The sequence below is a fragment of the Cryptomeria japonica genome, chromosome 4, assembly GCF_030272615.1.
Source record: "Cryptomeria japonica chromosome 4, Sugi_1.0, whole genome shotgun sequence".
NCBI classification, from domain to species: Eukaryota; Viridiplantae; Streptophyta; class Pinopsida; order Cupressales; family Cupressaceae; genus Cryptomeria; species Cryptomeria japonica.
In genome coordinates this window covers 302,343,062-302,369,091 of record NC_081408.1, presented here as the reverse complement: position 1 = coordinate 302,369,091, position 26,030 = coordinate 302,343,062, and the positions used below count along the sequence as shown (strand labels likewise).

The 26,030-nt window shown below is 37.8% G+C and overlaps 1 protein-coding gene across 1 annotated transcript in view; it reads right to left on the bottom strand.

Annotated features, from left to right (window-relative positions):
* Positions 1-1,729: 1,729 nt before the first annotated feature.
* LOC131875106 (receptor kinase-like protein Xa21) overlaps positions 1,730-26,030 on the bottom strand; it is a 101,514-nt gene continuing 77,213 nt past the window's right edge. Inside the window, exons 3-9 of the mRNA XM_059219128.1 lie at positions 18,023-18,122; positions 17,757-17,864; positions 3,648-3,746; positions 3,318-3,436; positions 2,812-2,875; positions 2,459-2,551; positions 1,730-2,005 (exon numbers count right to left, since the gene is read on the bottom strand). Coding sequence (XP_059075111.1) covers positions 1,730-2,005; positions 2,459-2,551; positions 2,812-2,875; positions 3,318-3,436; positions 3,648-3,746; positions 17,757-17,864; positions 18,023-18,122 — 859 coding nt within the window. The remainder of the gene's footprint in view (positions 2,006-2,458; positions 2,552-2,811; positions 2,876-3,317; positions 3,437-3,647; positions 3,747-17,756; positions 17,865-18,022; positions 18,123-26,030) is intronic.

Sequence of the window (26,030 nt, the reverse complement as noted above, 5' to 3'; positions counted from 1 at the left end):
TAAATCATGAATAAGGAATGTCCCACTGAACTGAGCTTGTGTACCTTTGTGTGAGCTTCATGATGTCTTGAGAATAGTCCTAAGTCCACAAGTTAATCTTCAAAGCCATATGATCACTTGCCCAATCCAAAAGTCCACTTTGCCCAAGGGATGAATCCTTCCCTCGCCTGGCAACTTAATCCTCCACCCTTATCCTACTCTTGGCAAGTGGTGTCAGTTGGTCATGAGTGAATGACTTGTTTGATTTCTTGGGTTTTTCATTTAGACTTGCATCTTTTGCCCTATGACTACATCTATCTATGACTGCCTGGATTTTCCATATCCAGGTATGTTTACAATAGGTGCTTAGTAGGGCATATTTTCATAGCATGGCATATTTTGGATCTCTCTTGTATAAACTGGTGACCTGGTACTAGTGTTTATGATCACTTACCCTCTCATGTACAAGAGGTATTGGTGTGTTTGAGTGTTTCCTTGCATGTACCCACAACTTTGCATTAGTGTTTCTCAACACTTGCATAGTTGTGTGTAAGGAATTCCCGTTTGACTGTGAGTTAGTCCATGCCTTGGGTTTCTCATGGCATCCTGATTCCTATAATCAGTGGTGTAAGTCACCCGAGGCAATATCAAACTAGGTTGGCTCTCCATATCTTTTGAGCACAACCTTCACCACCATTCCATAAAGTCCTAATCTAATAACCCCATGGAGTCCTCAATTTCCTCCATTCCCCATCTATTCCATATTCATCTATCTTCTATCTAAGATCATTGTGTTATTATTGACATATTCACTCTTTGCATTATTCACTCAAGTCATATTATTCATATATATTACATTACTTATTCATTTCATTACACTACTAATTTAGATTGTCATTCTTTCACAAACATTTATCACATAGCTTGCACTTAGATTTCATCACATGCATCATTTATAAATAAATGACATTAATTCATCCATATAACATTACATTCATTCCTCATATAGATTGCATCATAAATCATTTTACATCATTCCTCATATAGACTGCATCATAAATTATTTTACATCTACATATACATCATACATATATATACACATCAAAAAGCATAATCACTCATCCTGCATCCAAAAAACGTGTCAGCAACATATCATAGGCATACGTATATAAGCATCCACACTGCATCACAAATAGGTCAGCACAACATATCCATAATTGCATCCATACATCACATCACAAGAAAAATAAAGAGAAACCATCATGATAAAAGGTACACACATCATCCATCATCACAAAATCATATATATATAAAGAGATGAATATGTCTGTCATAATACAATGATTTCCCTAAAGGGGCAAAATATGATACACAAGCCAAAAATGTAGCTAACTCTCCCTCCTGTCTCCCCACCCCCTCTACTATACCTCCTCCACCTGATCCTCCTTGCCTCCCCTCCTCTCAGTGGCCGAAAACCCACCGATCCACTTGTCTGCTGACTTTGTGATGACCGCTGACTCTAGGTCATGTGAGATCGCACACTCTTTGTGTACGAGGTCGCTCGTTGTACTGTAGGTACTGCTCCGAGATATAGACCCCTATAATACTCTGCCTCTCGAGCTGCCCTATCTCGCTGCTGCACAATATCAGCATAAATTTGCCAAAGCCCTATAGGAACCAACACCTAGCGAGTTGCATCTGTCTCCCCCCGCAGCCGTGTCACATCTACCTCTACCCTCTATATTCTAGCCTAAAGCCCTGCTAACTCGGCATCCTCTCGATGAATAACATCCTGAAGGCCCACTATAGTTGTCCCTATCCGAGCCTCCTCTAGCATCCTCTCCGACTCCTCCCTCTCCTTCCTTAAGGCATCTACCTCTGTCCTCATAGTATGGAGGCTCTCTGTCAAATCTAATATCTCCTGCATCAGCCACTCCACCTCTGCGCCCATACTCTCCCTCCCAGCCCTATCTGTTTGTAGCTCATCCTCAACAGAATGGAGCCTCGCCCGAGTAGTATCGTGCTCCTGTTGTACTCTATCAAAGTGAGCCTATCATACCCCTCCCCTCTCCTCCACCTGTGCCACAGGAGCATCCATAGGTACAGCCCCCTCTCCCCTGCCAACCACGGCCTCTATGACCTCTCCTACTGGTGCATCCTCGCCCTCTCCCTCTTCCTCCTTTGGATCCCTCCTCCATATCACTAGGACTCTCCTCTACTATCCACCTGCACTGCGCCCTGCACCAATCACAACTCTCTCCCCTGGGCCATCATCCTCACCACCAACTACTTGATCTACTACCAGTTGCAACTCCTCCTCCTCCAAAACCCTAGGGATGGTAAGGCGTACTGACAAGTGCCCCTCGCACTAGCTCCTGTATCCTCCTGTAGTACCTGGATCCTCACCTACTCCCATCTGCTCATCCCAGACCAAATGAGACACTGTCTGAAAACTGGTCCTTCCCTCCAAGGGACTCACCGTTGGGCCCCAATACCTCACCCCCCTTATAATCCGAGGATACACTGGATATCTCCCACTATATCCTGAACCTTCCCGAGCTGTCTGGCCATTCTGAACAATCCATAATGTACTCCATAATATACACTGACCTGCCAAACATCCACATCTCTACCCCAACCCAATGCAACTGCCAGTCACCCCTCCATCTCTCACAACCCAAAAATGGTCACCATGTAAACTGTGTAAGCTCATCCAGAATCTTACGCCAAAACCATACAAACTCTATCTGCATATAATGCAACAAACCCCTATATCTATCCATATATGGCTGTCGAGCTCGCCTGTCCTGTACCCCCCAGTGGTCAAGTAACTGTAATGTGCTCTGAAGCCCAGATATGAAGAAGTGTCACTCCTGCAGATAAACTGGCATACTCCCTATACACCACCAGATGCATATCATAGTATAACTGAGCTAGCATCGCTGCTCCCCACACATACTGCACACCATCATGGATCATGAAATAAAGGCACCTACTCCATCCAATAGGAAATCCATGCTCGCCCAGATCAAGTATAATCCACAGATGAACAGTACCAACTGAAGAATCCGCCGAATACCCATCACCTTGCCCAAATCCATCCCACTCCTATCTAGCATCATTGGTGTCTCATACTCACAAACCTCTCAAAGTTAGAAATCTGTTGCATCCAACTGATACTCTAGGATAACACCATGTATGGGGATCTTCGATATCCTCCATACATCCAAAAGAGTCACTATCGCCTCCCCAGTAGGAAGATGGAAGGTGTTATACCTACTGTCCCACCTCTCCACTAATGATTCATCATCACAGTATGCGTCTGTATCCTCGGTCACCTGCCCATATAATTTAATCCAAGAGTGGCTAGCACCTCGAGCTCATCACAGCCTAACTCCCAATATAAGCTCATCGTAGCAGGCCATTGCTCCCTCGAAGCCAACGACCCCATCTTCGGCTGCATCCAACAAATCAAATCATTACTTCCATGTCCACAAGTCTTGTTCTATACTCTAGAACCAACCATACCCTCACCCTATTCCAAAAATTCTAAACCTAAATCTAAACTCCCCCCTCCTGAGTGCATGTGTTGATTTGTCCAGCACTCGCGCCAAAACCATGGTGCTCATGCCAATCTACAGGCACTCATGCTAACAAATAAATCTAACCTTTCTAGCCCTCCTTCCAACCTCCATCAACACGAGCACCCGTGCACTAGTGTGAGCGCCCATGCAAACCCATGAGTGTCCGCATCTAAGTGTGAGCACCTGCACCAAAGCACGAGTAACCACGTTAATCAACCCCCATCCCCAAGGGGTGCACGTGCTAAAATAGCGATCAGCACGTGAACCTAGCCAATTCTATACCCTAAACTTAACCCTAATTCTACCACTAACCTAAAAATTCCAAAAGAGGGGATGGTCCTACATATCGGTGGTCCATAGCTAGTGGGTCTGTCGAACCATCAGATCCTCTCGGCATGATGATCATGGGTAGGAATGCGGTCCATCTCTCCTTCTCTTCTTCTACGCTTTGAGTGGCTCCAAGGCTTGTGTGTAGCAATGACTCCTCATTGGGCCCTTTGTGGCTTACATGGGCCCCCGCGAGGGCCCCTTCCCTCTGCAGTCTCACACCTTCTATTCTTTCTTCTAGATTTTCTACATCTACTTCATATTTATTCCTCACTTATCTCCTCCACTAAAATTCTTTTTTCTTTATTTTTGAGAATTTTTCGTCTATTTTCTTTCGACAAAAATTCTCAAGGGGGCATACACCTCCCACGCTTTATGCTGGGGCATCCATTTCTTTTTCTTCTATCTTCTACCCATCGCCAAATTTGTCGTTGCGTAAAAGAGGGGCAAAATGTAGATACCTAAAAATTATTATTTTAATTCTTGACATAATTAATTTATTAATTATGCCAATTCTAATTCTCCTCAATATTAATAAATTATAATTAATATTGTCACTATAGTCTGTGATTGATATATTTAAAAAATCAACCCCCTTTTATTCTTCTAAAATATTCACTATTAAATATTCTCAAAATCCTCCTCTTAACTAATTAATTTAAATTAATTAGTTAACCTAAGTGATTCCTACAAATCATCTTTTCCTAATCCATCACTAACCTAATAAATTCTTCTAGAAACTCCCTAAGCTTGCTTAGTATTATTCTTCTAATTTTTAATTCCCTCCACTCATTCTCTCTCCTAATCAAATCCTCCTACAAATCTTATCTATCCTAATCCCACCTAACCTTTCCTCTAATCCCCCTCCTAATGAGTTGCTAGTGGCTAATAATCATGATTAGCCACAAAGTCAACTCCTTGTCCCTTCCATCCAACCACTCTCCTTAAATGCCCTTTTCCTAGGTGAATGTGAGATTTTCAAAATCTCACATTCCTCTAGGCATCTCATCTTCCAAGGAATTTGTAATTCCTTCTTATTCCTCCAATTCCCATGATCATCCTTTCTTAAAGAATTTTTAATTCTTCCTCTCCATTCCTTAAGAAATGTCCTATCCCTTGCTCTTCTTAAGGCATATTCGGAAGCCTTCCCAATGTACCTTGAGGAGTGTGGAGACAAAAAATGCCTTTATGGCATATCTCTTGGTCTCCACACCTCCTCTTGGGTCTTGTGTGAGCTCACAATAAATCTTGACCCTCCATCTTGGGTCAACCCTAGCCCTTCATTTTTTCTCTTCTCTCCCTATAAATTGGGGACTCCATCCCCTCACATTTCATCTCCAGTTTTAGCAAGTTCATGTTGTTAGTTTGTGCCTAGAAAATCATATTTGCATCCTCACCATGCCAAAATTATCCTTCATCCATACTTAGTCATATTATTTATCTCATCCCTCACATCCATTTTATCCAGTTGTGCATAATGTTGGAGATCCAACCACATCAAGCAATCTAGGAGCAAATCGACATCATGTTGGAGGCATTTGGGCGCACTTCGACTCAATCCAAGCTCCATCCGAAGGAGAAGGTAAAGGTTGTAAGGTATAAGAATTTGTCTTCATGTTTTTATGTGATTTAATTTATGCTTCATGGTTTCATATGTTTTTATGTTTTTGATTTGCATATTAACAATCCAATCCACCTTCCACTCATTTTCCCCTCTGCACAAATGATTATCTCTACTAATAAAATCAATCACTTTTTCAATAACACCTTGCTTACAATGCATCAAATTAGTCAAAGTAATCTTAGAACCAATATTATTGTAAAATTATTGAATGAAAGCATTAGCCAACTATTGAAATGATGTAATTGAATAAGGAGGCAAAGAATAATGTCATTAGAAATCTTTATCCTTAAATATTCTAGTAAAAAATATAGCCAAAAGTTTTGATCATAAGCAAAATCATTACACAAAGTTTGAAATGTTTTCACATGAGCCATAGGATCACATTTTTCATTATAAAGATCAAATTGAGGGGCTTATAGATGTTTAGGGGGGACAACACAAACAATATTATTAGACAGTGGGCTCATTACATCAAATCTTGGCATATTAAACTTTGATTGGTTCATTGAAGCTATTTTTTGTTGCAAGGATGACCCGGTTTGAGCTAGGCTATTAATAGTTGCTTTGGTGGAAGGGTTGAAATTGGACATGTTTGATTAGGATGGAGGAGTAACATTGTTGAATGAAGGAGGAGGTTGAGAATAAGGATGTGGGATTCTATTATAGGTAGTTATGGGAGATGATTGGATAACAAATGGAAGGCTCACAAAAGAAGGTATGAAAGAGTTTTGATTAGCAATGTTGCCCTCTTAACTAACATGTGTAGGAATAACATTTTGTGTGGAAGTAGACATGATGTTGGATGTAAAGCTAGGCACACCAAGTATAGAAGTAGTCATAGGAATAGAATGATTAACTTCACTAGGAGGTTGAGTGTAACCAAGGGCTTCGACACAACTTTTCAAAGGCATGATATTGTTGTCAAAAATATGAGCAAGACCACACAACAAATCAATGCAAAATTTATCACTTTGAACCATTATTTTTAATTCTTCAATCAATGGGATAACCTCACTTTTTGGGTATTGTTGACTCATCCATTGTTGAAGATTTTCAAATTCATTTTCAATCTTCTCCAATTGGTCAATAGAAACCCTACTTAGTGATTCACCCTAATCATGAGAATTATGTAAAGAATGGGGATAAATAACATCGAGTGTTGGAATAGAAGAGCCACCCCTATTCTCATGAAACAATTTATAAGCTCCATATCCTTAGTAATTAAACCTTGGGAAGCCTTAATTCTACAACTTATTCTCATGGGAATATTATAGGTAGGACTAATAGTAGCAAAACTCATGTACAAAGGAGGGAAATTTGGATTTGAATACAACTAAGCAATACAAAATTTTGTAAAAATGGTTGATTAACAAATTAATTAAGCAATTTGATTTGTGAATTTGAAATAAAAATGCATCTAGATCATAGCATAACATTCATGAAAATCACATATAAAAAATTAAATTGAAAATTTATGCAACCCTCATGGTAAATTTTAGAATTATAGATTAGGGTTTTTGTAAATTCAACCACTAAATTTATGCAATTCAATTTAAAAAAAAGATCCAGGAGGGAAATTTGAATTTTAAATTAAATGAATCATCAAATTTGAAATGATAAAACCAAGTTAGTGAACCCACAAGCTTTATTTTATAATTAAAACTTAGGTTTTTTGTGAATTTAGCCACTAAATTTTTAAATTTCAAAAAAAAATTAAACTTGAAAATAAAAATTTTGAATTTTAAATTGCATAAACACTCAAATATAAGAACATAATCAAAATTACAGGTGTAAGGAATTTGGTTCACCAAATTGTGATGGTGAAATATTAGGGTTTCCATCATTAGATGTATGAAAACTGCTAATTTTACTTATGGACCAACACATTAAGAAAAGATAGGAATTAGATATATTTAAACCTAGCAGGTCTGAATAGTGATCTAATTCCATGGGGTTTGTAATGTGCCTCTCCATTTCCTTAAGTTGAATTAAAATGTTAAATTTTTTGAAATTAGGGTAAAAGTACTAGAATTGATGTAAAAATGCATAAATAGTAAGCTACAATTGTTGGATCGAGCCACAAACCTAAATTTGAGGATTGTAAGAGGATTTTGATCTATTCCAAGGAGGAGCTCTTGATTTGTCGGGACTGGTGTGATGGTCGCTTTGGTCCTTCCAACTTTTCACACTCTAATGGGGGATTGATTTGTCTCTACAAATAAATATTATCCTTAAGATCACAACTCCGTACGTGTTCCTACACACACTAGAGAAGGGGAATAGGGGTTTGCATTAGGTGCAACCCTAGTTTTCAAATTAACCATGAAATAGAAATAAAATCTAATTGAATTATAGTAATGGAAATGTTCTCCTTTTAAGGAGATGTTGAATAATGACCGAAACACAAATGATATACCTCCTTGTGAATTTTTGTTTGCCTCCACACAAAATTAGGGGTTCATGAAGTCTTCAATAACATAGAACATGGATGTCAACTACGATGCTTGAATCTTGACTTTATCTCTATTCTAATGCTTGAAGGAAGAGTGATTGCTTGCTTTCTTGACGTTGAATGCTTGATGTATTGATGTCGAATTGAATTTCATGTGTGTGGATGACCAAATGAGAGGGGTAGACCTCTCTTTATACCTTCCCATCGAAAAACAATTTAATTTTCTGACATGAGCTGACATAAAGATGGAATTCTCGCTCAAATCACATGACCATTAAGGAAACCAAATTTGGGTCCTAATTGGAAGGACTAGGACATTGGGTACTCTGGTCCCAAGGGGACCAGGGTGCCACACCCTGGTCCTACCCAATCAGGCATCAAAATTAGGGGGCAAGATGATTCAAAGTAAAAATGATGATGAATTTGCATAGCAAGAGCATAATTAGGTTCTATTCAAGCCTTAGAGAATGAACACCAAGGTGAGAGCTCAAATGCAAACAAAATTGTAAGGGAGTATAATTTAGGATGCTACAACTACTTACTTCAATCACCTATCCTATTCCATTTGGGCCACTCTAATATATTTGTCATTGAAGTCATTTGCTCCTTTGTTTGCAAATTGATCTGCCAAGCAATTTGCTTCTTTATAAATATGATTTATTGAAAAAGCATAAAAAAAATTAACAACTCAAATGCTCTTCTTGAAAGAGAACTCACTCTCCAATTAGGGGTGCAACCCATCCTTAGAGCATTTATGATGATGGTTGAGTCAACTTCAATTTTTACTTTCTTAAATCTAAGTTCCCTACAAATCAGTAACCCTTCATTAGTTACTTTCAATTTTACAACATTATTAGTATCTTCCTCTATTTGTTCTGTCTGTTTTTCTTCTACGATTCCATCTCAGGAATGTGTTATGCAACCTACTCCTGAAGTACTAGGATTGCCGCAAGAAGCCCCATCAAAGTTCATTTTAAGGCATCATTCTTTTTTAGTGGAACAAACACTCTTCTATCTTTTTTAGATTCCTTACCTCCTCTCCCAACAAATGGAGGAGTCTTCAATCCAAACCAATTGCCCTTAATTTTACTATCCCAACTTGAGAACTAAGATTTTATAGGCACCATTAATAAGAGTCTACTATTTGTTACTTCAACTATGTTGCTTCAAATTTATTCATCAAGGATTCCCAAGACATTCTAACTCCTTGAAAGGTTCTTCTATTTCTTTCCTTCCACAATTCCTAAATTAAAATTGAAGGAGAAGAGGTCCATAAAGAGTTGAATAAACTTGATTGAAAGAGGTTAGGTCGACTTTTAAACAAACTCAATAAATCATGTGGAATTGCATAAATCCAACCTAGTTTAGCACATAGCCATTGCAAAAGGATAGGTCAATAGAATATGGTTTATAGACTCTTTATCATGCTCACATAAAACACAAATTGAGGGACTAACAAAACCTAACTTTTTCAAGAACCATTTTGTTGTTAGAATTGTAGGATTTGAGAAATACAAATCCACAGAACCCAAAAGAAACCTGCATGCAAGAAACCTGTCACAGAGAAAGAGAGAGAACGAATACAAGGGTTTTGGCTCTGACAAAGAGAAAAAATGTATTATCAGAGAAAAATGAATCAAGAATGTGAATAATACAAGAGATCAATCCTTATAAAGGAGATCAACACCAAAAGGAAAACCTAACCCTAAGGTGTGAGCATTTAATAATTAAATATTAATTATTAAATGACTAATGTATGCATAAAGAGAAATCTTAAGAGGAGAGAAAAGTTAATTAATTACTTTATTCTAACACCCCCCCTTAAGATGAGCTACAATGCAGAAGAAAGCAAAGGAACTACAATACAAAAGAGGGTCCCGGCAACAAGGCCTGATGAGGTACCCGAATACAAGAAAATCTCTATAAAGCGGAGTAAAGGAGAAAACCCAGTGGGAAAAAACTCCTCTCCAAAAAGAGATAAAGAATCATGCTGAAAAGAAAACATGAAGGAAGGAAGGCCTCACAACTGAGACCCCCCAAGGACAACTTCCTTCACCCCAAGCATTGAGCGCAACTAAAGATAGCGTGGAGATGCCAAAGGTTTAGTGAAGATGTCTGCAACCTGCTCCTCTGTAGGAATATACTCCAAGATGAGAGAACCATCCTGAATCAACTGCCTAATGAAGTGCATATGGATTTCAATATGCTTTGTCCGCTGATGCTCCACTGGGTTGCGAGAAATGTGAATGGCACTCTGGTTGTCACACCAAAGAATGGTGGGACAATCTGGAGGAAACCCAAACTCTGTCATCGACTGTCGAAGCCATAAAACCTCCTGACTGGCTAACACTGCTGCATAGTACTCAGCCTTTGTAGATGATAATGCAATAGCAGATTGCTTCTTGCAAGACCATGTGATAGGACCAGAACCAAGGCAAAAAACGAAGCTAGAAGTAGACTTCCGATCGTTGACATCACCAGCCCAATCGGAGTCAGTGAAGCCAATGATGTGAGGGGATCCTGAAGAGTAATGAATGCCATAATGTGTGGTGCCCTGAATATATTCAAAATACGTTTGGCTGCTTGCCAATGGCTCTCATGAGGATCATGGGAGAACCGAGAGACAAGGCCAACCGCAAAGGAAAGATCAGGATGAGAATGTGTCAGGTACAACAGACTGCCAACCAACTGCCTGTATAAAGTGGGGTCTACTGAAGGAGTAGAGCAAGTGGAAGACAAAACAACACCTGACTGAAATGGAGTGGGGGCAGACTTGCAATCAAGCATGCCAAATTGCTGAAGCATATCAAGAGCATACTTCTCCTGAAAAATGGAAATCCCATCTAAAGACTGAATAACCTGTAGACCCAGAAAGAAGTGCAAGAGACCAAGATCTGTCATCTCAAACAGCTCCATCAAAGCTCTCTGAACACTCTGAATCATGGAGGATGAGCTACCTGTAATGATGAGATCATCTACATATAGCACTAGAATCAAAAGATCACCCTCCTGACACTGAATATAGACTGTGTGATCGGAATGACAGCATGTGAAGTGTGAGGAAAGCAAGAAGGAGTCCATCTTCTTATACCAAGCCCTGGGGGCTTGTTTGAGACCATACAATGAATGTCGAAGTCTGCAAACCAAAGAAGTGTCCTGCACAAAACCCTGAGGCTGCTCCATATAGATCTCCTCATGTAGGTCTCCATGCAAGAAGGCACTCTTCACATCCATCTGAAACACTGTCCATCCCTGTGAAGCTGCAAGTGAAAGTACCAGGCATATAGAATTCATCTTGGCGACAGGAGCAAAGGTCTCAGAGTAGTCAATACCCTCTACCTGAGAAAACCCCTTCGCAACAAGACGGGCCTTATACTTATCAATAGATCCATCTGCAGCATACTTGGTACGATACACCCACTTGCACCGAACCAACTTTCTTCCCTTAGGAAGAGGACAAAGATCCCAAGTATGATTCTTCATCAAAGAAGAATACTCCTCATCCATGGCTCTATCCCACTCTGGGTGTCCTCTCACCTCTGAAAAATTTTGAGGATCATCTAAAAGGGTATGACTCAAAAGACTAGAACCAGATGTCTGAGCACGAGTGCGACGAGTATCTGAAGGATCACCTGCCAAAGAACTAGCTGCCTCAATAGTATCACGGGCCCACTTCGGTAAAGACGGAGCAACTGGTGGTGGTGGAGATGGTGGATCATGATCTACATCATCCTCAAGAGATAAGTAATCCTCAAGAGATGAAGAGGAAGGAGTAGGTAATGAGGGAGAAGCTGGTGATGGAGAATCCATCTGAGGATAGCACTCATCAAACTGGACATCCCGCCAAAACAAGACCTCTCTGGAATCAAGATCAAACAACCTGTATGCCTTAACATCCTCACAGTAGCCAACAAATATGAGTGGTTGGCTCTTCCTCTCCATGGCTATCCGCTGAGCATCAGGAATAAATGCCCAAGCCTCACTACCAAAAACTCAGAATGTAGAAACATCAGGCTTGACATGGGTCCAAGCCTCCTCAGAAGTCATATGTCGTAATGCCTTATGGGGCATCCGATTCTGAATATAATTGGCACAATTGACTGCCTCAGCCCAAAATGAAGAACCCATAGCTCAAGACTATATCATACAATTTGCCATCTCCCGTAAGGTTCTGTTCTTTCTCTCAGCAACACCATTCTGTTGAGGGGTATAAGGAACTGTAAACTGATGCTGTAAACCATGCTCAGTGCAAAAATCTCTGAAAGCCTGATTTACATACTCCCCCCCATTATCTGTGCGTATCCTCTTGATAGAAAGTCCAGATTGCTTCTCCACAAATGTCTTAAACTTCCTGAAAGAGTCAAAGACATCAGACTTGTACTTAAGAAAGTACACCCATGTACGTCTAGAGAAGTCATCAATAAAAGTGAGTACATAACGGGCCCCTGAAAAAGAAGGAGTCGGAAAGGACATAAGATCATTGTGTACCAACTCTAGGGCTGCCCTAGCACAAGAGGCTCGACCCTTAGGAAAAGGATCTCGATGATGTTTGCCAAGGACACAACCACGACATACACCATCTGTACAAGAAATCTGTGGAAGCCCAATCACAAGTGCCTGTGTACTCATTTGCTGTAGATATCTGTAATTGACATGACCAAAACGCTCATGCCAAAGCCTGCTCACTGAATCTGCATGTGCTATAAGAGAGGAACCAACAGTGTCTGAACTCTCAAAGCCATCAAAACTATATAAGTGAGATCCAGAATCCACACTCCCAGTAGCCACAACCAAGTCAGGATCATGAAGATCTCGAATAACCACATCATGAGGTGAGAACTCAACTGTCTTACCAGAGCCAGAGTGGCAAATCTGATAAACGGATAGAAGGTTTGTTGAAATGTCAGGAACCAAAAGCACATCCTGAAGACAACCACCATCCAATGAAACAGTACCAGAACCTTGAACGGAAAGTTGTGCTGAGTCACCAACTGCAATATGTCTAGTGCCTGTAGGAGCAAGAGCGGTGACCAAATCCTGTGTGTGTGTCATATGGTGAGAGGCACCAGAATCTAGAATCCAAGTGGACGCTGAGGACAATGCTCGTGCAGAAAGAGCATGACCTTTCCCTGTGGGTTGTGAAGGAGGCTGTGGTGCACTGATATTATGCTACTGCATGGCTTCCTCCAAAGCCTCTAAACGTTTCCAACACCTGGAAACGGGATGTCCTTCCTTGCCACAAAAACTGCAAGGATCACCTGATTTCTTCTTAGTCTTTGAGGAAGACTCACCAGACTTTGAAGATTTTCCCTGTTTAGAATTGAATTATGGTTTTGAATCAGACTTAGGTGGTGGCTTGGAGGGATTCTCACTAGCCTCTAAATCTTTCTTAGGCTTCGATTTCTGCTTCTGTTTTCCTTTGGAGGACTGGGCTACCAATGCTTGGTTCTGTGAACCTGAAAGTGAATCCAACTGTTTAAGCTTAGCTTGCTCACGAGTCAGACGATCACAAAAGACCTCAAAAGAAGGCATGACATGTCGAGCACCCAAGGCATCCATGGTGGAATAGAAGGTCGAAGAGAAGATCTGAAATGGACCCGGAAGCTTGGAGAGAATCAGGAAAATGCACTCTGTATCAGTCTTAGTCTTACCACAACCCTACAAGATTGATCTTTGTTGTTTGAACTTCATCAGAAAGTCCTCAATAGAAGGAAATGAATCAGGTACCAAGGAAGTTAACACTGCCTCAAGCTGCAAAGCTTTGAACTCGTTGACAGTACCAAAAAGTCCTTCAAATTTGATCCAAATGGCTCGAGGAGTGATACAACCCTCAAGATGAAACTAGAGACTGTCGAAAATGTGTAAAGCCATCAATCCCATAGCCTGATCCATATTGTTCCTATGCTGCATAATCTCAAAAGGACGTGTCAACTGAGGCTGAACCTCATCCAAATAGGACCATAACCCTTTTGACTGGAGAAGAGTCATCATGCGACCCTTCCAAGTGTGGTAATTATGCGGTGTGAGAGATTCAATAGGTCTGTCTGCCATCATGTGAACTGTGCCTCAACTGCTCTGAATTTTTAATTATTATTAAGTGGTCTTTCAGAACTAGATAGAAGATGCAGAAGGGGGTTTGATTTTTTTGTATTGGTGTTTGTAAATTCTGGTTTTCTGATGTAAATAATAGAAAGCAAGAGAAAGCACCCCCCCACAATGCAAAAAACCTATCCCCAGTACAAACTGAAAGCCAGAAAATGATAGAAAGAAATAACGGGTTGAGACAAAATTTGGAGCACTTGAATAATTTTCTGATGAAATAGACTATAGATCTGGAAAGAGCACAGAACCACCTTTCCGACGCCTATTCGCTTTCGAAAAACGGAGTCCGTATGCAAAAGATATGGCTCCTGGAGTGCAGAAAACTTGTTCTGACTTTGTCTGGCAAAAAAAACTACAAAACGGCAAAATCAGAGAAAATGACCTGCATCAATTAGATCGGCCTCGGAACCAGCTTTCCAATGCCTATTCGTTTTTGAAAAACGGAGATCGTACGCCCAAGTTATGCCCGATTTTGTAAAACTACTCCTAAAGGGACCCAGATGGGCCTTTTAAGCCCTCAAGGGCTTAAAAAAATAAGCCCCTGGTCCTCTGGGCGACCAAGGGTGGGCACAGGGGGCAGCGGCGCGGGGGCGGCGCTTGCTGGCGGCAGGCGGCGTGCAGGTGGAGCGCAGGCGGCGCCCAGGCGGCGGGGTCTCGGCGGGCGGCAGGGGGCGCGGCGAGCGACGGGTGAGCGCGGGGCTGCGCGTGGGTGGGTTACCGCCAGGTGGCCGTCAGGCTGGGCGGTGGCTGCGCTTTCTTTTTAACACTGGCTGCGCCCAAAAAATGAAAAAAAATGATTTTTTTTTTCAATATGCGCCTCGATTTTCGTGCCCTAGGGCCGTACGGCCTTGGGGCCAAAAAAATTTGCCTCCTGGTGCAACTGTGTCCAAATCGGACAAATTTTATATGGAAATAGGGGTTTTTGGGCACTACGAGCTCAACGGTGAGGTCCGTTTGGGCTCAAAGTGCACCGGAAAAAAAACCCCTTATTCCAAAATAAAAAACAGAATACAAACACTGATCTGATGCAACCAAAACCTGGATCTCAAAATCTTTCAAAAGTCTGAACAAGCTGTAGCAGATCCAGCTTTGATACCATGTAGGATTTGAGAAATATAAATCCACAGAACCCAAAAGAAACCTGCATGCAAGAAACCTGTCATAGAGAAAGAGAGAGAACGAATACAAGGGTTTTGGCTCTGACAAAGAGAAAAAATGTATTATTAGAGAAAAATGAATCAAGAATGTGAATAATACAAGAGATCAATCCTTATAAAGGAGATCAACACCAAAAGGAAAACCTAACCCTAAGGTGTGAGCATTTAATAATTAAATATTAATTATTAAATGACTAATGTATGCATAAAGAGAAATCTTAAGAGGAGAGAAAAGTTAATTAATTACTTTACTCTAACAAGAATTCTACCCTAAAGGGCAATCCAAGCAAAAAAACCTACTTTTGAAAGACACCTTTTATCCTATCAAAGATTTGTTGGGATATTAGTTTTCTCAAAATTCTATTTTTCCACTATTGAATTATAGCTTCTAGAGTTAGCCCTACTCCAAATCAGACAGTCTGATCCAGAACTAAATTCCATTGTTCTTTTCTATGGGATCTCCTTCTACTTCCTTATTTCTTCTCTATTGGCTGGAAGATCTTTAAATTATTTACATCCATAAATTTATCCAAAGTGGAGTAGCCACCCTAGGAATTTGTCCAAAAAAGGGCATTTTGACCATCTTTTATAGTCCATGATATTTGATCTATTATTATGTTTTTGCATTTCAATAAGTTCCATAGCCTAGAACCTTTTGAGGGATTTTGGAATCTCAAAATTGCAACCTAGCTCATGTCATCCAAGTATTTTCCTTTTAGGATTCTAACCCATTCTAGGTTAGGTTCCTTGTAGACTTTCCAAACTAATTTTTCTCCTAAAGCTCTATTTTGCCATACCTAATTCCTCAATCCAACTCTCCCCAAAGCCTTTGGTCTACATATCTTTTCCCAGGAAATCAAAGCCATTTCCTTTTTCTCTGCCACCCCTTGCCAATAAAAAGATCTCAATTTATTCAACCTTTGTATTTGCTCCATTTGAGAGAAATAAGAGAGACATAATGTAGATAGGAAAAGTGGAGAGAATTGCTTTTAGCATTCTTACTCGACTAGCCTAAGAGAGCCATTTTGTTTTCCAAGAGTCCAATTTTTTTATCCATTCTTTCTCCCAATAGATCACAGACTTTATTTTCTCCTCTTTAATTTGTTATGCTCTCAATTATTTATTTTCTCCTCCTAAATTTATTCTCATCTCTGTAGTTTTATTCTCTCAATTTTTTGCACCTTTATTCTACTTGTAATAATTATTTTCAAAGTGCATTTTAGAAAAGGCACGACTTGTCATTAAAACTTTATTTTGTCATCTATTTATTCTATGAATGTAATAAAAGATATATAATATTAATATAAATATAATATAAAAGAATATATAAATATAAATATAAATCTATAATAATATAATACAATTTAAATAAATGATTGCTATTATATTATAAGTAATAATATAAAATAATATAATATATTTAAGTAAATAAAATAAATTTTAATATAATATATATAAATATATATTTTTTGATCAATAAAGGTTAATATTTTATTAAAATAAAAGAAGATATTATAAAAAATATAAGGGAAGTGGTCTCTTACCACCAATATCAACTTGAAATTCTCCCATCCCCAACGTCCATTTATAAAAAATGAATGTTCATCAACCACAAAGATATGCCTTTACCAACCCCATCTACGAAATTTACAAATACAACCATTATATTGAACTATTCTAAAGCAGTCCTAGAATATACAGTATATATTATCAACATGAGTCTAGCAGAAAAACATTGATGCATTGCTACTAAACATTGACTAAATTCTAATATATATCAAAGACGCGAAACCAGAGCATTTAAAACAACATCCTTGTTGTCCTTCTAGTAATCACCCTTTGTAAATTGTATCTTCTATGTCTTGCACGTACGCTCCTCCTCTATGAACCCCTGCAAGATCGCCTCCTACTCCTTGAAGAAATCTTTCAAATGATGCCACACCTCTTGCACCTTTGCCCTTCTACTCGCTTTGCCTTCCTTTGCACTCTAGAAAAGGAATGATCTCATTGGGGGTTCAAATTTTGCTACATGAAGCCATTCCCCACCTTGCCTTGAAACCCTTTCTCGGGATGATCATTGCAATGAAAGCCCCCATGCAGTAACATTACTAGCTCCTAACACACAACTCCATGAGCCACTATGCATCCTCTTTGGTTTCTAGTTCTAAGCACCACATAAGGACCAAAGAGGTGATATCCATGTTGGTTCTGTACTTATATATTCTGCATTCATAAGTTCATTGCCCATCATCATTTTGATAAGCTGTAAAAATTAAGGATCTTTGATTAAGAAGGCGTTCTTTAGTTTGTCATATGCTATCTTGCCCAAAAAGGTAATTTGTTGTTTATTGGTGTCGAGGGTGAAGTTTGCTTTCGTCTTGTTAAGAAGACCACCTGGTTTCCAAAACAACCAACATGCACAACATAGAAATCTGCACCACCGTTATTTCCATTTAAAGCTTAAATTCAATATGCAAGCCAAAAATCTACCCCTAAATCCTTTCTCATGAGCCATCCTCTCTATCACCTACCCGTTTTACTCCAATTTCATTAGTATTCAATCCTCGGTAATCCTCCCACACCACCTCATTGCAATCAATATTTAATGAGGCCGCCCACTTTGACGAAACACCCACCACCTTGAAAAAAAAAAAGCCATTTTAACTTTCATAATTTTAACATATCTATTTATTTTTTCATCACTGATTATCGCATTAATGATAATTTTTGAGCTGCCTTGCAAATGCATTTTATTAGCCTATAATTTAATCGCCAATTTTACACCTAGCAAAGTCACTTCTGCCTCGTTGTTCGTCCTCTCTTCAAGCTTCTGAGCTCCCATTGCTAAGATATTTCCTTCCCAATATCGTGCCACACCGATATTAGCCCACCGATGTCTATTAACAGACAATATATCAATATAATATTAGATTAAAATAGAATTATATAATAAATTTTATTATAAAGAAATATAATATAATAATATAATTTATTAAATAATATAATATAATATAATATCTATTAAATAATATGATAATGCTTATGGTATATAATAGTTGATACAAACAAGATTATTTGGTCTTATCAAACTATCAAATATTGAAACCTTTACATATCATCCCACCCACATAAAATCATTTGGAATAAAGCTTGAAACATATCAAAATCCTTCAAAAAACATTACACATATGGAACATTGCAACAAGAGACAAAATTCAGAAATTTTAGAATGATTCTAGGCACTTCATGCCTACAAGTCTTCAAAGCTTCAAGCCTTCACACCTTCATGGCTTCACTCCTTATTTGAAGTCTGTTCTATTTTCAACCTAGAGCTGTCATGGCTGCCTTGAACACCTCCAAAACACTTGCAAAACTCTTCTTTTTCTTCATCTATCTTTCCCCTCGTGGTAAGATAATTGCCTACACTCTTCCTTAAGCAATTCCTTGGAGTAATATGCAAGTTCTCTCTCCAACCTTGTTGTTGTTGATTGTTGGCTATTAACATGATCATATAGTGTATTTTAGAGATAGTATAACCCTTGCCAAGCACCAAAATTGATCTTTCATTTCTCTCAAATTGTCTTTTAAAATTCCTATGTTTATCATTAAATGCTTCCAAATATGAAATCAAAACTTGGTGCACCATATCCAACAACTTCTTGTTGTAAATGCATTTGGAAAATGAATGAAAACAAGAACCAAGTCGTTCTCTTTGGAATATTGAAGAGTCTTTAATTATTTTCTCAGAAATTCACTATATTATCCCTAACATTAAGTACCCAAATTGGAAGAATAAGACAAGAATGAAACTTCCATAGGCGTCCCAATCGACTAAATAAATTTATTTCCAATTTATAACACATGAATTAACCCCTTCAACCTTTCAAACCTTGAAATTATGAAACATAATACTATTAGATACTTGGTTTGCCTCCAATTTTTGAAATGGAACCAAGTCTTGATAAAACAATATTTTATCTTTCAACACTCCAAAGTATGCTCTTGAAGCTCCAACCTACACCAAATTTCAATTCAAGACTAGGGTTAAGGTTACAATGTAATATTCAATTAACATTAGGCTTCAGTTAGGGTAAGGATTATATATTATATAATTATATTTTGGTTTACTAAGGGTCAATCTCCATTTATGGATACTATTAGTGTTAAAGTCCAATTAAGGTTAGGGTTACATATGGCTAGTATTATTATGCTTAGGTCGAAGCCATAAGATGTACATACCCTACCCCCTATGGGATTTGAACTTGTGACCTCTCTTTCAAGAGCACAAGTTCTCCACCACTAGGCCAACTCAAGCTGTACGGGTTACAATTATAATTACAATTAGATCAACATTAATATTTAATTAGGTTCAATTAGGGTTACGCTAAGGATTCAATTAGGGTTTAGTTAAGATTCAATCACAATAAAATTATGATTATAGTTTAGATTTCAATTGTGTTTTTGAGACAAACAAATTTACTACATTTGTGATTATAACTTGATCGTAAATAAGATTAGGATTACCATTCTTCTAAGATCATAATTGAATTAAAGTTAGGCTTTACAATCAATTAAGATTCATTTACAATTAGAATAAGGGTTAGATTTATAGTTAGGGTTTTAGGATAAAGATAATTTGTAGTAGAGTTTTTATTTACAATTATAATTATGACTAGATAAGAATTACCATTTTATTAGGGTTCAACTAAGATTACATTGAGATTTCATTTACGGTTAGCATTGGGGTTAGGGTCATGGTAAGGATTACTATTAGGTATGCTAAAAAGGAAATGAGCGTAAGAGTGGTGTAACTAGTGCGTCCAACCAGTCACCACCCTTGGCCTGGAACTGAGATAGTAATGAAAGCATTGAATCCCCAACACCATTCACCATTCACCATAGACACATGTTTCCATAATCTTCCTAGTGTCCTCCTCGCCCAGTTCTAAGAACCAAACTAGAAACATTAATGCCATGTCCGCATTACTCTTGTATTTGTATTCCGTGTTCATATATTCTCCACCCAACAACATTTTAACCAATTGCAAAATGATTAGATCATCAAAAACGAGGATTTTATTGAAACGGTTGTTTGAGATGCACCCTAGAAAGCCATTTGCGAAATTACTACCACTGCCATCTCTTTAAAATACTTTAATGACCGAGGCTCGTAACAATTCCACCAAATATACTGCCTCCCACACTTCAATTACTTCGGAGATCCCATTGCATTCAATATGGCATGTTTCACCATCTCCAATGGGAATACCGTACTCGATAATCGTCCCACACTACATCTCAAAAATCTTCAAAATTTATCTCATCGTTACTTGGTGGTAATGTCATCGCTTGTTTGGAGTGGGTGTTAGCTTTCGAGTTAGCCTCTCATTATGTATGAGCGATTTTAAAACTTGTAAAGAAGGCCAATTTATTTCCTATAATTTGGATGATTTTGTTTATTTTCTATGCTTGAACATTACCATTTTCATTAAAAAGTTTTTGCATTCAAAATGATTTGCGAGTCTCTCTTAAGATGTAATTTCTCCTCATATTTATGATGAACAAATTCACCTTGGCTTCAAAATTGTTATTTGTACCATGCTCAAGTTTCTATGAACCTAGGGTCATAGTATTGCCATTGTAGTCATGAGCCACACATCTTGCTTTCGAAGGCCTGGGGTTGCCTTTTGACGAACCATCAAAATTGATTGTGACCCACCCCACATCAAGTTTCTCCAAGACAACATCCTCCGAGACAACATCCTTGTCTTTAGAGGAAATCAAATCAACCCAATGATGCCCATAAATAAGCGATATTTAGAATATTATAATAATATTATTAATATTATCCCCAATCATAATCCTAACTCCAATCTTGTGTAAATTAAGAGTGGAATAATGGATACAATAGTTGCCTTGAAGATGATATCTCTTGGCCTTTTTTATATATAGATTATTCTTAAGAAATATAAACTAATAATAATTAAATAATTAAATATAATAATTTAACAATAAAATATAGTACAACAACAATAATAAACACTGAGTTATATCCTTCTCAACATTTTAATTTTTGTGTTTATTTTTTATTAAAATGTATCAATATTATTATTACTATTATTTTATTATTATTATATTAATGTTATTCTATTCTTTAATATTATATTATCATATATTTTTATTTTTATTTAATAATAATATTGTATTAGAATGTACTTCAAACATACTATATACTTAAATCAACTTAGAAGCCACAATGGAAGTTAACATGCCACCACTTGGAATTCCAACACTAGATGTTGCTTTAACGATTTTAACATGGATCTCCATCTTGAGAACCTAATGGCCTTGCCATTAGAGCACAACCCCATTGATTTATGCTTATTATTATTATGTTATGTTATTATTATAATGTTTTATAAACAATATTGTTATAATAATATTAGTGTAATATAATATAATATAATAGTTTTTTAAGGGTAAATTAGTCATAAATAACATAATCAGATATCAAAGAGCGAATCACAACTCTAATCTAATTAGGATTACTCTTAAATGATAATAGAATAATGCAAAATCAATTGAATTGAATAAATAATCTAATTAAGACTCCCTCAATTGATATAGCAAGGCTTCCATTTCTCTTCTCCAAATTGTGTATGAATGTGGCTCTCAGGTATTGCACTGGGATTACCTGCATAAAGTAGACAATTGTTTTGAAGACTGTGATTCTATGATTCTATGATTCTAGCTTGAAATGAGAAATTGAAGTTGTTTATATAGATTTCATGAGAGATGGGGAAGGATTTTGAACTCAAGTTCTGGTTGGGAGTGAATTGATTTAGAATAATCAGTTAACATAGTTGATTGATTTGTTAACTTAGATTGATTGACTTGTTAACTCATTTGATTGAGTAGTCAACTAAATAGATTGGATAGTGAACTAAATACATTGAAGAGATAGGTAGATTGATTGATTAGTTAGAAAAGGTGATTTGGAGTAAAAAGGGGTGATTGAGGAGTTAACTGATTTGATCAATTAGTTATGATTTCAACATGTGTTGTAAGATTTTGAAGTTGAATTTCATTTTCATTTTCAATTTGGATTTTCAAATGCTGAAATGCATATGGAATTAACTGAAATTTAGATTTGGTTAAATGTTAATTTGAAAGAAATGAAATCAGATGAAATTGTTTGAATTTTGAATTTGGAGAATTGGACGAATAAATTAATTAATTTAAATAATTTAAACATTAGAAATAGATTTAATTAAATAATAAATATTATTTAATTGAGGAATAAATCGTAATTAATTATATAATTAATATCTAATTAAAATTTAAGAAAGGGTTAATTGATTAATTAATTAAAGAATAGAAATAGACTAATTAGTAATGTTGAAGGGTGATGATTGAGTCAATTCAGAAGAATAATTAGCTTAATTAAATAATTAAAGAATTACTTAATTAATTAGGATGAATAAATAGTGATGATGAAAAAGACATTTTTTAGTGTCTACATTTACCCCTCTTTGAAACAATGTCGAGACAATGTTGTTTCAAAGAAAATGAAAAGGCCCCGGTAACGCTTATAGTGTAAATATGCCCCCTTGGAAAAAGTGGTCAAAAAATTATAAAATTGAGACCATTTTTTCGATACCATGGTAGTGAGCAATAGTGTGAAGTTTCATGTGATTTCAAATTTGTTTGACTGTGCTACAAGAGCATTGAAGTTCAGGGGGAATGCGACTATTGGAGTGGTAAAAACCCTAATTTTGAGGTATAAATAGTGAATTAGCCCTTTTATTTGGTCATTTGCATTCATTTGATTTTGTGGAGCTCTTCTCGATTTTAGTGCTTTCCTGTGACTTTGGAATATGATGGCGGGCCACAGAGTGAGGTTGCACCTGTCTGCTCAAGTGCGTTTATACCAGAGACCGCTCGACACTAGAGGCATGATAGGTATTTCAAAAAAATTGCTCGTGTTTGCCCGTTTTTCCATTTTTTTTCATTTCGTTGTCAGAGAAATTTTTTTAATTTATGCACAATTGACTATCGATGAGTTTGCAATAGCTAATATTTATACGCATTTGTTTTAAATGGTGTGTAATTGATTTTTGAATGCACAAATGCTTTTAATAATCCACAATTGTAAAGTTTGATGCATATTTTCTTTAAATGGTTTGCATTTGCAAATATTAATGCGCAATTGACTTAAATGATTTGCAATTTATTTTTTTTAATGTGCATTTGTAATTATCAGTTCGCATTTGTTGATTGTGAGATTTAACCCAAAATACTTGATTTGATTTTTGTCGTGCAAATAAAATATCTGATATTTTCTCATGTTTCTCTTGCAGGAGAACTTTCATGTGCTAATAGGTAGATAGATGAGGCCTGATGGTCGTGATCAGCGAGATGAGTTATTGCAGGAGGAGATTTCTCTAATTAGGCATTTGGGATTATATCATATTCCCCATCTTCTAGAGGTTACGACCAATAGGGCCATGATCACTACTTTGATTGAGTGGTGGCACTCGAAGACTTGTTCCTTTCATTTGCCCATAGGAGAGGCATTAGTTACCTTGGAGGATGTGTGGCATATTCTTCACATTTCGATATATGGTACCAGAGTTACATTCGGTCGTAGAGATGGTATCTGGTGTTTATGTGATCTATTTGAGTGCATTGAGAAGGATCTGCAGATATGGGGTGGATACAGTATCCCGTGGGATGCTTTGGATTATGATGATCTAACTGTCATAGTATGCAACATTGTAGCGGTCCTCTGATTCTTGATAGGAGGACACATGTATTTCTAGTTGGTTGGGGTAGAGTTATCCACGATATGATCATACAAAGACACATTTATGCTTGGGGTCCTTTCTTATTGGCCACTTTACATCATCAGATGCATGGGGTTGTTTATCTTGGACATAAGTCCATTGGTTGCGAGATCACATTACTCCAAGTATGGGCTTGCGAGCACATAGCTATCTTTTAGCTGATTGTCCATGTTGATCTTGGTGTTGATCATCCATATGCATATAGATACACAACTGGCATTAGGCATAGGGCATCAGGGAAAACCCTTTACTAGAGACACTAGATTGATATTTTATAGTATTTTTCATCGAGGCCATATCTTGATTGCCTCGGTTGGGCTAATGATGTGCAAAATTTACCATATTGTCATCAATAGAGATGTTTGATTGGTTGGGATGTGGGTACCCATAGAGTTATTGTCATTCATCTTCCTGGTTGAGTACTTCGTTTGTTCAGGGAGGTATAGGGGGTTCCTGATGTTACTAACTATCTGCTCGAATTATATGAGAGATCGGGGATTGGGGAGCTTGTGTACAACCTCATGTTGCTATTGTAGAGTTTGATTCTCTTTTCTCATTATAGTGGGGTTGGTCTATAGGGGTTGCAGACCCTGGTGCTACACCTCTGTATGATGCTTGCCGGGTGCATCATATGCCAGTATCATTGAATGATCCTATGATTCCTATTTCTCCTCAGCAGATCTGGCATAGGAGGGCATAGAGAGGGAGAGGGAGAGGTAGAGGGAGAGATGGTGGAGGGTGGGATTGTGGGGGCTGAGATGGGGGAGGCTAAGATGGTGGTCAGATTGGACTAATAGTAGCAGTAGCGACAATAGAGGAAAAGCATGAGGAGAGTGACGGGGATGTAGACATCAGTGGAGACACTGAATCTATGAGAATCTCTGGGTGGGATGAGAGCGAGAGTGATGATTCTAAGATAGAATCATCTAGTAGTGGAGGGAGTGATGGTGGGGATAGCAGTGGGTAGGAAATTGAGATGACCCAGGTTGGAGATGCGCCAGCTACAGAGGGAGGTGGCGACGAGGAGGGTGAGGATGAGTAGGTGTTGAGAGCTCAGATTAGGAACTTGGAGGATCTAGTTGTCACATTGAGACAACAAGGATGGATGATAGGGAGCACTTATGCAGAGCATATGGTGCCTTGGAGGTGGAGAGATCAGATTGTGGGAGAGAGGGATAGGGCTATTGTTGATAGAGATTGTCTCCAATGAGAGCGAGATGATGTAGTGGAGAGGGCACAAGTGGTCATGGATGCTTATGACTAGTTGTTTGGCCCACGGACTGATGCATAGACGCAGTCAGACATATTTTTTACTATTGCTTAGGAGGCTATATACTATTGACAGGCATATGAGAGAATTGATCCTGAAGATTAGAGGGAGCCTAGCTATTGAGCTTATAGATCTCGGAGTGGATCTAGTAGAGAGATGAGTCGACGAACGAGCAACGGAGGTGTGATGGGTCCTCCTAGGGCATCATTGGAACATCTTGAGGTGGGATCCTATAGGAAGGATCCTTCTAGAGATAGAGGTAGTGTCACTTGAGACACTTTGTGTTGTACTTGTATTTTGACACTTTTTTGAGATATATATGATATGCATTTTGGTGGAGTTCTACATGCCTTACATTATTTCTATGATGTATGATTCTATGTGACGTGTCTATTTTGATATTTTATGTGACACATTCTATAATTCTATGTGCATTCTATTCTATGTAATGTGATGATATGATTGTGCAAATATTAATGTGATAATGAATGAATTTTATATGATATGATATTTATCTAAATGAATCTAATGTAATTAAGTGTACATGAAGATGCACTTAAGCTAAGTAATAATGCAAGTGGATCTAAGTAACATGTATTTAAGTGATAATGTAATCTACCTAATCACAAATGCACTTAAAATGATATGCAACCTATATAATTGTGCCTCTTGAATTAGAAGAAGTGTTA